We start from the raw sequence: 13,254 nt of genomic DNA on the forward strand, positions 1-13,254 counted from the left end.
AATGTATTAGACTGGCTGCCAGATGACTCATAGTGTCAGTAGTAATTTTGACTTAATACCTTAAGAGACCTTGCAACAAGGCATGTTTCTGGAGCCAAAACAAATGGTTGAGTCTCAGCACTCTTTCTTTCACCTTCATTTGCAATAATCAATAAATCCTCAAAATTCGTATTTAAGTATCATTTGCAAGTAAGTTCTAGTTATCATGGAGCTGGAAAAAATGGTTTGGTGAAAATTTTTACACTCAAGCAAGTATAAACCACGCACAAAGAAAAAAGCTTGGGCTTCCACTTGACTCACCAGTACCATGTCTACACTGGCAACTGAAGAGACAAAGGAAGAAATATATAGAATAGTAGCATCCCCATCACTGTAACATCATTCTCTGTCAAATATCATTTTCATAGGATGCTATCCACTAAATGCGGACTAGAACACAGACTTTTTTTAAATTAATTTTTGATCATAGAAGTTATTACTATTATTTTAAACTCTACTGAAAATATTTTGACATGAATTTGGGTGAAAATTCTAGAGAACTTGTCCAGCAACGTGTATAGCTGGGATAGAGCAAATGATCAATGAGGAATAAGGGGAGGAGAGCGAGCTAGATTGCCTTTGGGACATTTCATTTAATGACCCCCACATTTCTCATAGACAAAGGTCCATCTTTTTAATACCAGCACTCTAACAATGTAGCAGTATGGCAGGAAGACATAGAAGATGATCATCTACAAAGAGCTAAAAATGAATATTATGATGGGCAATGGAGAGGTGCATGGTGGGTAACCATAGTTGCTGCTGTTGAGTAATTTTTCAGTCATGTCTGACTTTCGTGACTCCATTTAGACTTCTTTTTTTTTGGCAAAGACACTTAGAATGGCTGCCATTTCCCTCTTCAGCTAATTTTACAGATGAGGAAACTGAGGCAAAAAAGGTGCAATGACTTGCTCAGGGTCACACAGCTAGTAAGTATCTGAGGCTAGACTTGAACTCAAGAAGTCTTCCTGACTCCAGGCCAGGCACAAGATACACTGCTCCACCTACCTGTCCTAGGGTAACCAATGAGGAACTTCAGAGAAGAAAGGGAATAAGAGATTTTGTCAAGGAAAAGTATTATAGTAAAAAAACATGGGTTGGTTACATGGCAAGGGTGAAGGATGCCAGTGTTCAACCAGAGAGCTCCATTGTAACTTTGCGAGGTCAAGATAAAGTGAGGAGGGCCTCCATCACATTGAGTAGATTCCATGGCAACTTTATGGGAGAAAATGGACAAGATTTGTATAGGATGGTCAGGTACAGGATGAATTCTGCTTTATTGGAGGGAACCCCCAAATCAATGAGCACTCAATACCATTTGATTATTCAACTAATTAATAATTCAACAATTCAACAATTAAATATTTACCGTGCACAACAAATACCAATTAGCCAATAACTAAGCCAAACCTGGAAAAAAAAGCTACAACCAAAACTCAAGTTTGAACCATTAACTTCTTAACTAAATATGGAAGGGGAAAACAATTTAATAGTATAACATATTTAACCAAATAAATCTGAAAAAATTAATGAAGTGTGTTTGCTTTGTCCGTATCCCTTTCTAAACTTTCTAACATTCCATTAGTTTTGACTTTGCTTTATTTCATTTTTTATGTAGCTATACCACAATGATCTGGGGGTGGGGCGATGGCCATGTTGATGAGGTTTTAGATCTACTGGGTTATTACTGAAGTATGATTTTAATTCTGGGACGTAATCTATTAGTATTCTAAATGCTATTACAGCAAGCCTTCAAATTAATTTGCAAAGTATTGGGAAATGAACACATTTTTACTATTTTTGCTTGACCAAACCATAAGAAGGAGATATTCACTTTTTCTTGAATTCTTCCTTTATTTTTACCAAAGAGCACTTGAAATTTTCCTTATATAAATCTATTATACGTCTTGATGAGTTGATATCCATATCTTGAATTTTGTTGCCATTGCTTCAGTCACGGAATGTCATATCTGACTCTTCACGACCTTGTGGACCATGCCAATACTGTCCATGGATTTTTTGGGGGGTAAAGATACTAGAGTGGGGGAGGGGGGGCAGATAAGTGACGCAGTGGATAGAGTGCCAGATCTGGAGTCACAAAGACCTGAGTTCAAATCTGACCTCTGACCCTCAGTAGTTGTGTGACCATGGGCTTCACTTAACTGTTTGCCTCAGTTTCCTCACCTGTAAAATGAGCTAGACAAGGACTCTAGTATCTTTGCCAAGAAAACCTCAAATGGAGTCACAAAAAGTTGGACACAACTAAAATGACTGAACATTGCCATTTCCTTCTCCAGTGGATTAAGACAAACAGAGATTAAGTGACTTGCCCAGGGTCCCACAGCTAGTAAATGTCTGAGGTCGAATTTGAATTCAGGTCTTCCTGACTCCAGATCAAGAACTTTCTCCATTGCATCACCAAACTAATTCATTTGTTATCATTGTTATAAATGGTATATCTCTATCAATTTTTCTTAATTTTTTATAGTAGTATATAAAAAATGCAAGTGATTTGAGGATTGATCCTCTAACTAGTAACTTTGCTCTAGTTCAGTATTTCAATTTTTTTCTTAAGTGCTTTGGGTTTTCAAGATATGTAATTATGTCATCTGCAAATAGAGATGTTTTATCTTCTTCATTATCAATGTCTATTCCTTTCATTTTTTTCATGTCTTAGTAATATTGCTAACATTTTAAAGACTGTGCTATATCAAACTGAGAGAGAAAACAGACCTACTTTATATCTGTTTTCAATGGAAATGTTTGTAGTGTTTCTCCATTGTGTATAATATTAGATCATGATTTCAAATAGATATCTTTATCATATTAAAAAAGAGGTTTTTATTCTTTTTTTAATGTTCTAAGTAAAAATGGATGCTCTATTTTATCAAAGACTTTTCCTACATCTAATGATATAAACATATAGCATTTATTTTTCCTTATTGATATAATTTATTATATTATTTTCCTAATATTAAACTATAAATGTATTCTATGTATAAATCCAGACTAATTGTAACTGGAGCATTTATACATCACTTTTTAAAAGAACTTTATATACATCATCTCATTTGATTCTGACAATAGCCTTGTGAAATAAGTACTATCAACATTGTTATTCCCATTTAACAAAAGAAGAAACTAAGACTTAGCAAAGCTAAGTGACTTGCTCATGTCACCTAGGTAGTGAGCATTGGAGCCAGGACTTGAACTCAGGTCTTCCTGAAATCAAATCTAGAACTCTGGTCTGTATTCCATTTTGCCTCACAATGGTTGTGATAGGTAACACTTCTATGAATGTTTTTTTTTTTTTTCAGTTCCTAACAGAAAACTAAGTGGTGCAGTGGGTAGAGCTATGGGGCCTGGAGTCAGGAAGATCAGAGATCAAATCTGGCCTCAGATACTTACTAGTTGTGTGACCCTATCTTCTGCCTGCCTCATTTTCCTCAACTGAATGAGAATAATTATAGCCCCTACCTCTCATGGTTTCTGTGAAGCTTAAGTGAGATAATATTTGTAAAGCACTTAGCATAGTTTCTGCCCATAGTACACACTTAATACATGCTTATTTATTTCTTTACGTATTGATCTTATCTATTTAATATGTTTGTATTTATGTACATTAATGATACCATCTTGTAACTTTTTTTTCTTAGTCTTGTATTTGTCTGCTTTAGAAATCAAAAACATTTACCTCAAAGAAGTTAGGCAGATACTTCTGTATGTTTAGGAACTTTCTATATCATATAAAGAAAACATTATAAATAAGGTAGAATTCACTTAAAAACCTGTTTGGTTCCAGTATCTTCTTCCACAGCAAACATTCAATGATCTATGCAATCAGCTGCAGCAAGGTACGGTTGAAAGGTCAAAAGCTATGGAGTAGAGGACTGGGGTTCATCTCTTACCACTGATACATATCTGCGTGCATTGGGCAAACCACTTAACTTTTCTGGATCTCTGTTTCTTCATCTATAAAATGAAGGAGTTATACTAGATGACCTCTAATGTCCCTTCCAGTTTGGCCATAACATTTATCCCTCTGAGATGGGTCTCTCCAAATCTTATTTCGGTATCTTATATTTTTGTAAACTATCATCCATTTGATTATAATCTCATAACTATTACCATTGAATTGCGTGGAGCAAATTCTGATGGGTTTTTTTAAAACTTCTTTTTTCCTCATTGTGATCTGCTCTTTTCTTTTTTTTAATTTTGATCATTGGAACTTACATTTTTCTTGTTAGAGTTATATTAATGATCATAGCCCTCCTTCACTCAAAACAAAGTCAAGTGAAAGTCATGTCATCATTTCTCTGATGTCATGGTCTTCTTCACACATATTAACGATCAATCATATCAGTTATAGAATTTTCAAATGAATAGGTTTTGTCATGTTAATTTTAGCTATTATCTTCATTATTTTTTCTTTTTCTTTTTGTTCATTATTGCTTTGTTCGTTTTCTACATTTTTAAATGCACATGCAATTCACTATATTGCTTGTTCTTATCAACATAGGAAGTGCCATAGATTTGCCTCTGAGGACCGACTGCTTTAGTTACATCTCATAGATTTTGATATGTAGCCACTTTGTTGTCGTTTTTGCTGCAATTCATTCCTTTACCAAGGCACAATTTAGTGATATTTTTTCAGTTTCCACATGAGCCTACAACTTTTAGTTCTACTTTTTGGTTTGGAATTTTTCATCTGCACCTGTGTATCATTATAGGGAATTCATTGGTATGAACAGTCTCTCCACTAATGCAGATTAGCAACTCATTTTTTTGTATCCCTAGGACGTAACATAACGTTTTAGATATTGTCAGCACTTAACAAATGTGTTGAACTTAATATAGCATACTAGCGTATCTACATGAGGTATAATCTGTGTGCTCTGTCACCTTTATAGACACAACTTCCACCTCTTGCTGCTACTGGTTTGTTTACTTATTAAGTCTCTATCCAGGTGCAAAGCAGTCCAGGGTATGGTTATCTCAGAAACTGATAAAACTGCAGAAATTCTCTAATCAATTCACCCCCTAGCCCCACCCTACACCAACTATTCCCCCACCTCAACCTACATTTTGGAAAATATATCTCTCTTCTGGTTGGATTTATTCTCTCTCAATCCCAAACTATACACTTATAGGCTTACACATAAATCATTGTAATCATGATATGTAATGATATTTAAACTTTAATAAAATAACTAATAAAATAATAAATAAATAAATATTTATAGGATACATATTTATATAAAATAATATATAAATATAATATTTATATAACATATGTATATAATATGTAACATAACATAATACAGTATAATATATTATAATCATTATAATCATATAATAAATAATGTAATATTTATTAATAATAAATAAAAATAATAAATGCCATAATCTTAAATAGCATAAAAATGCAGCTAAGCATCTAAAGGAACAGGATTCCATTTGTAGGTTATGATGGCTACATCTGGGCTAAGCCTCTTTCCATTTTCTCTCTCTCTCCCTCCCCCCAACATGATTAAAGGTGAAATAGTAATCAATGTGGCTGGTAGGAAAGGACATCTGGAATTTTTTCTGGGCAGTGCTCCAGGGATCTTTTCTTGTATATGTAATGATATGTATATCTATGTATATATACATAATTATATATTATATGTGTATATAATATATTAATACACACACTATTTATATATATAAATTGTCACTTGCTTTTCATCATTCTAGAAGCTTTTGTTTTTCTTGAAATAGAGTGCTCATGTTCCTTTTTTTTTTAATTTTCCTATTTGTCAATTACCCTGGGATTGCTGCATTTTGACCTATGCACTATCTGTATATTTTCCAACTCTCTTAGCATTTATTTCCTGAGGTTGTTTTTTTCCCTTCTTTTATATTGCCTGCAATTTTGTTTTTCACTTGTAGGAAACACATTGTTTTTACTTCTGTTCATTTTTTTCAGATTTTCTATTATGTTCTCCTTAATGGCAATTTTTTCCATTATTTCCTCCTATTTTACCATCTTCAAATTCCAGCTTCAAATTTTCCCATAATTTTTAAGATTTCTAAAAGTTCTTCATTTATTTGTTCTTGTAATTGTCTTACAAGTGTTAATTCTCATGTAAATTTTTTAAATCTGTCATTTGTCTATATGAGGATATCTTTTAGTATATCTTATTTCTTATCTACATTATATCCTATAATTTAGCTATTTCATTGTTCCTCAGTATTTTTAACTACTCTAGAACTTTCCTCACTTTGCCCATTTTCTTTTAATTAATTTTAGAGCAATGTCCAGTCCTCCCAAATCCATGCTGGGTTAGTAGGAGAGACATGGAGAACTAACATGTCCAGAGATGAAAAGAATCTTCCTTTTCCTCTTTCTCTTCCTTTGGCTTCCCTGCATCTTGCATAGTTGGTTACTCAATGCTAGGAAAATCCTTCCAATATCAAAAAACACAGACACTTGGGGAATTCTTGGTAATGGCTTCATGCTAGCATTCCTGCTCCATCAAGTTTCCATGACAGTTTCCTTGGGAGAGAGTTTATGCTGTTTTCCTGGATGGGTAATTCTTGGTTCATGGTCTTTACTTATTAATTTCATGTCATTTTATAATTTCTCTAGTCATTCCTTGTCTTACTCAAGAAGTCTACCATGATCCTGAGTGATGTTCCTTGGTATGAAATTTCTTTCTTCCAGCTCACCAAACTTGTTCTTTGTCATTGTAATCCTGAAATTGAGCTATAAATGCTAGGATTTGAAGGTTGGACTTCTGAGTTCAAATTCAGTGTTCTTGAGCAAAATGTTCAAAGCACTACCATAGAAATACTGCAGTTACAGAATTACAAAATCCTAAGAGTTGTCAGGGATCTTGAAGGACATTTAGTCCAAGTCATTCCTGAGTAAGAATCTCCTTTATAATCTACCTGACAAGTTGAAACACAGACTTTGCTTGAAGGCTTGCTAATGAGGGAGAATCGACCATTTCCTAAGGCAGCCTCTTCTACTCTTTGCTAGTGCTTGTGTAAGTATCTGAGTGAACGTATGTTCAACTGTCTAACCCTAATCCTTCCCTCTGCTCTGCCTTAATAATCATGCCTCTGGTTTCCTTTCCCTGATCTTAGTACACGTTAGTACTGAGAGTCCCTATCACACTCCCTCCACTTTTAAGCGAATGTCCAGACTTTAGAAAACAAATGGGGGGTGCCCCATATACACACACTTTCTTTGAAGGAATGAGGTTTGAACTGAGAGAGAATCTGAGTAAACACACACACACACACACACACACACACACACCAATTTCATGTTTTCCTCAACTACAGTTCGTCCAAGATAAAGGTGGTAACCTTGAGGTTACAATGACGAGGCAGGAAGAAGATTGGGGAGAATGAGCAAAGGGAGCATGGGCGGGGAGGGGAGAAAAAGAGGCAATGATTACATTCTGCCCCATAATCCAGAGTTTTGCTGAGTGAATTAATGCAATAGATGGAATGTGCCAGAAGATCAGTACATTTGCCTACCCAAGATGGGGGCAGGGCCAGATGGTGGAAAGAGGAAGGACAGGAGACATGTTAAAAGAGAAAAAAATAACCCTGATGATTTAAGTCCTTTATATGGCACAATAAAAGCAAATTTTGTTCCTGTAATTTTCTACAACAGAAAGACTCATCTTCATGAGTTCATATCTAGCCTCAGACATTTACTAGCTGTGACCTTGCTTGCCTCAGTTTCCTCATCTGTAAAATGAACTGGAGAAGGACATGCAAACCAGTCTAGTATCTTTGCCAAGAAAACCCTAAATGGGGGTCACAAAAAGTTCAACACAACTGAACAACAACAAAAATTTTCTACAGATCCTATAGCAAATTCATTTAAATAACTTGTATTCCCAAGGATTTACTCTCATGTTACATATCTGGAGGCTGCTGACTTATCTTCATTTATAATGTAGCCTATACCCAAATACTTCAGGTAATAGATCAGTGATTTTGTGACTCTAAACACAACCCACAAGCTCCTTCAAGGACCTGAGGTATGAATGCCAGCCTAGTGGGTTAATGAAAAATTTATTATTCAATGAAGGATATGTGAATTTTAAAGAATCATGAAAGAAATGCAGAAGTTTGCAGTAACATGAGTATTCAGGCCTTTACCAGGCAGGATTCTCAAGGCCCTTTCCATGTCTAGAATACAAAATTAGGTTACCTCCCTACAACCTACTACAAAAAGCACACCTTTATTGATAAGATAAGGAAACCTTTCAAGTTAGCACATGATATTTTGTCCTTGGTACTAAAAAAAAATATCCCGGACCAGTAATAAGCAGGCAGTGCATAAGTATCTATCTCTTTATTTATTTATCTACCTGCAAGTTTTTATTAAGGTCCTATTATTTGCCAGGGACTAAGCCAGGTGCTGTGGATATAATTACAAAGATTAAAATATTCTCTATTTTGAAGAAGCTTATATCTTAATATATGCATATGTTTGTGTGTGTGTACAGCAAATTTAAAAAGAAATACAAATTAGTTCAATACAAAGTAGTTCAGGATGTAAGATATTAGTAGGTAAGAGTTGGGAAGAATCAATAATGGCTTCATGGAGAAGGTGGTACATGTGTTGCATCTTGAAGGAGTCAGGGACTCTATCAAACAGAGGTAAAGTGGAAGTGAATTCCAAAGTGGGGGTGGGGGGAAAGCTTCCTTCCTCTCTGAACTATCCTCTCTCCTCTCTCTCCTGTTCATTCTCTTCCCAGTATCAATCTAGCTAGATAGTGTCACCCAGGTAATGTGGTTGGTGGTTTTGCTGATCATACAGCATCCACTACTGTGTCCTCAAGCCCAGGGTCTTTTGTGCCCTCATTAATGAGGCACAGTGAGGCTACAATGCCAGCAACCATGCTCTGTATTGGTTTTAGAAACAGAGTTTTCCTCTCAACCTCCACTGGACATAATCTGGAAAGGGACCGTAGAGATGTTGTATCGACTCAGATCATAGGATTAAGCACTCCAAGGAAAGTACTTGGAGTCTTTGATTTTACAGATAAGAAAACTGAGACCTAGTGAGCTGAAACGACCTGCTCATAGTTGTACCATGGCAGAATGGAAATTCAAACCCAGGTCTCCAAATTCCAAGCCAAGTACTCTTTCCACTACACCAAACTGTATCTTTCCGAAGGAAAAGAGGGGACAAGAATGCTCAGGGAGTTTTGTCATAAACAAACCCTTCAAACCTAGGATGGGTGAATACTAATGATGGAATGGTGATATAGGTGAGAAGGAGAAAATTCCTCTAGGCTAACAATAGATTTTTTTAACTTATTTGCAAAGTTGCGCTAAAAGAATTGCTGTTTTAGCTGACCAAAAGTGGATGGTAAGCCATAAAATATAGAGACTCACAGGGGCAGGTCCAGCGACAACCACAGGTCTCCTCTACCTTCACAGCAGGCTGGCTGTTAGGGCATGTGGGTCTGGGTCCATTTTCACAATTGACCCTGTGACTCTCCATCAAGGTCTGGCCATCTGCTAGACAGGTTATAGTGTGACACTTATCAGCCAACATCCATCTGTCCCCAGGCTGTGTGGGAAAAGAGAGCCATATTCAGACAAGGATAGAAAGCAAGGGCTATTTTGATAGGACTGATAGGACAGTTTTTCCCCCAACCCACAAGCAAAGTCCAGTCTTTTCTTCCTTCCTTAATCCTTAGACATTCTCTTTCCCTAAAAGGAGACAAAGTTGTCCCCAGGATATGATTGGCCCATTTTCTCCAAGGCAGCTTCCTGGCCACCTAAAAACACAAAAAATCTCAACCACAGGCAACCCTAGGACCACACAAGTCATCATACCCTAGCCTGCCCGCACTCTGTGCTGCTGACCAGACATTTTCCTTATGGAGATGAGACAGGTTGTGTCTACAGAAGTTAAGTATTACTGTCCATATTGCATATCTCTGCTGTACTGAGGGCGAAGTAAACCCCTTGTTGCTAAGTATTCAATAATTTATGAGTGCCTCATTTCATCCCAACACTAAACTCAAGCTAAGAGAGTGCTGGTGTCAGAGCTGCCTCTGACAGTTATCTACTTGGACCCTGGCTTGCAGGTCTGAGTAACCACCAATCAGAATACTGAGATCTAAGTATGGGACCAAAAACCTAAGGAAGTGTTATCTGGGAAAGCAGAAGAGAGGAAGGAACCAAGTCACGGGATCATAGGCCCAAAGAGCAAAACACTGGTAAGAAAGAAGACAAAGATTCGAGTTACGACCTACCCAGAAAGCTTCCCACTTCAAGCAATGTTTCCCAATACAAAATCACATTTCCCTCAAAGTCAACCACAGAGCACTTACTCTCTTTTGATTTCCTTCTTCATCCAAACAGACTTTAGAGAAACCTGAAACAAAAACAAAGAAAGATCTCAACCCACCACCAGATAATAATTCTCTCTGTGGACAGAGGTCTTCACTTTTTTTTACATCATGGGCCCCTTTGACAATCTAATGAACCCTTTTAAGGATAATGTTTTAAAACAAATAAAATAAAGTACAAAGGACTATAAAGGAAAACCAATTATATAGAAATATTATTCATATTTTTTATAAATCAAGGTCGCAGAGCCCAAGTTAAAAGCACTTGCTTTGTCATATTCAATTACCTGAAATGACTCTCTGACCTGGACCCAGCTAGGTACAACTATAAGTTACAAGAGACCTACATCTAAACATCCTCTGGTAGACCCCCCCACACACACCTTACTATCATCCTCATTTCTTAATTGATTAACCAGCTGATTCTTGAGGAATAGCCCAGTTAATAACCATGACCTATTGTTGTTCCTTGTGTTACATTAAAATCAGGAAAATTTTAGAGGAGATTTAGAAAAGGACTCGCTCATCTTACACTGAGTGCACATAATGAGAAAGTGAATGAGACTGAAGTTGATTCTAGCACCACTCTGGCTAAACATGAAGTTCAATGGCAGAAGTATTTAGGTGCAAATAGACTGTTCTCTAAAAAAAGGTCTCAGCATCCATTGACTGGTCATTTGTCTCCCTGTATTTCTTTTATTTCCCCTTCTCTGCTCAAGTTCCCTCTCTGCAACAGGTATGGGTTTTCAGCATAAATGTTTATTATTGGTTGAGAGAAGTATTGTATACTAACAACCTGTTAATAGGTTCTTTGTAGAGTTTAACCTTTGCAGATCTACCTCTTGGAGAGAAACTGAGAGTAGCCTGTCCCATTAAATCACCTTAAATAGGAAAAGTAGGTCAAATATATGAGCTTCTCATGTCTCTAGAATGGATCCTCAGAATATAGAAGGTTTGTGTAGTATATGGGAAAGAGCTTTGTTTTCAAAGTCAAGATGACCTGGTTTCAAATTCTGCCTCTAAATTTACTGTGTGACCTTGTGAAATTGCCCTGGACCTTAGATTCCTCATCCATGATTTAAGGGGATAGGACTCAGGGGACTTCAAGGTCATTCCTAGATATAATATGATTTCTCTGGGTTTCCATTTCCAGTAAGATGATGGGGGGAGAGGGGTAGACTAAACAATCTCTAAGATCCAATCCAACTCTAACTTCTGTAATCTTTATGATTCTGGAAGACTCAAAATGGACTTACCAGAGCATAGCTTGGACATAAATCCATTGTCCAGGGTGACCATAGTAGAGAGATCTTCAATTCGTTGGAGTTCCATGATGTTGGAGGAGGACGCTGTCGCTGCCAATGCCCTCACCTGGGATTTATCATATTGGTGGCCAATTACAATTGGGAATACTGAGACTCCTGTAGTGAGTGGGAAGGAAGGGAGGTAAGAAAGGTCAGAAAGAAATCTGCTGTAGATGGTCAAGTCCCAAAGGGACTGTTCCAAGGATTTAGTTTGTTTGTTTTGATCTTTTCTCTAGAGGGACCTTCCTTCCATTTCTCAAGGATGGAGTAGAAAACTCTTCATTCTACAGTTCCCTAATGATAACAATTCCTATGAAGGTACAGGAACTAGAAGTTAGCTTTGCTTTTGTTCTGCTCTTCCATTAAGTAATATTCTGGCCCTTAAAAATGTAAGGCCAACTGAATTTTACATGCATTTTTAAGCCCCTCCCATGGGAGAGGTTGCACAGTAAAGTAGAAAGAACCCTTGTCTTAAATTTAGAAAACTTGGAACCAAGGCCCAATTCTTGCTACCTAACAAGCAAAGTGCTTTGTAAACCTCCAAGTGCCATAGAAATGGCAGACAACTGGTGTCATATTGGACAAAGGGGATATAGAGGGCTGGACTGAGAGTCTAGAAGAACCCAGTTCAAATCCTCTCTCAGACACTCACTGTGTAAACATGGAAAATGCATTTAACTTCACAGCCTCTGGTCCCTTCTATGTAGAATGGGGTTAATAAAAGGCACCTACCCCACAGATAGTTGTGAGGATCAAAGAAAGGATGGCATATAAAGTACTTTGCAAATACTAAAGAGTTATATAAGTGCTGGCTATTGTTAAATAATAAGTTATTATTTCAGAGACTAGCATATGAATGGCCTACACATCTCTGGCTTCTTAGAGCTCAGTCATCCCTGTATCTTCTCAGAACTAGTTCCACAATAGGAATTTCTACTTGTCCATGTTTTCTTAGGATGTAATTAATTAGGATGTGTTAATGTTTGTCCAGCCAGTGTCTGCAATTTGACTGAGACTGTTCTTACAGGGTTCCATGTAGGACTTTCTGATGAGAGGGCATATAACAGAGCTGACTACTTTTCTCTGCCCATCATAAAATATTCCAATAAATTAATCATACAGATCATAGATAAGGTACATTATTGAGGAATAAAGAATGTCATTTTAACGGAGAAGATGGTTGAAAAAATATTACTCTGATGCCTATCATGTGTGCAAATAGATCCCACGGTAGAAACCAGAGGGATTTCCATAGAAATATAGAATATGGAATAGAAGACATAACCCACACCCCAAGTTCCTGACAGTCTAAAGTGAGAAAGGACAGATATATATGGGGCACATATTGGGAAGCACAAATAAACATGCACTATTATTTCATGTGGAGAAGCTAGGTGGCACAGTGGACAGGGGGCTGGACCTGGAGTCAGAAAGACTCAATTTTCTTAGTTCAAATCTGACCACAGAAACTAACTAGCTGTGTGACCCTGGATGAGTCACTTAAACTATTCCAATATCTTTTCCAAGAAAACCCCAAA

The 13,254-nt window shown here is 36.8% G+C and overlaps 1 protein-coding gene across 1 annotated transcript in view; it reads right to left on the bottom strand.

The window, feature by feature from the left end:
• Window positions 1–13,254, bottom strand: part of VWF (von Willebrand factor) — a 213,489-nt gene that overhangs the window by 51,270 nt on the left and 148,965 nt on the right. The window contains exons 32-34 of the mRNA XM_072653709.1: window positions 11,669–11,833; window positions 10,395–10,438; window positions 9,448–9,625 (exon numbers count right to left, since the gene is read on the bottom strand). Coding sequence (XP_072509810.1) covers window positions 9,448–9,625; window positions 10,395–10,438; window positions 11,669–11,833 — 387 coding nt within the window. The remainder of the gene's footprint in view (window positions 1–9,447; window positions 9,626–10,394; window positions 10,439–11,668; window positions 11,834–13,254) is intronic.

This window comes from Notamacropus eugenii, chromosome 3 (genome assembly GCF_028372415.1).
Source record: "Notamacropus eugenii isolate mMacEug1 chromosome 3, mMacEug1.pri_v2, whole genome shotgun sequence".
Taxonomy (NCBI): Eukaryota; Metazoa; Chordata; class Mammalia; order Diprotodontia; family Macropodidae; genus Notamacropus; species Notamacropus eugenii.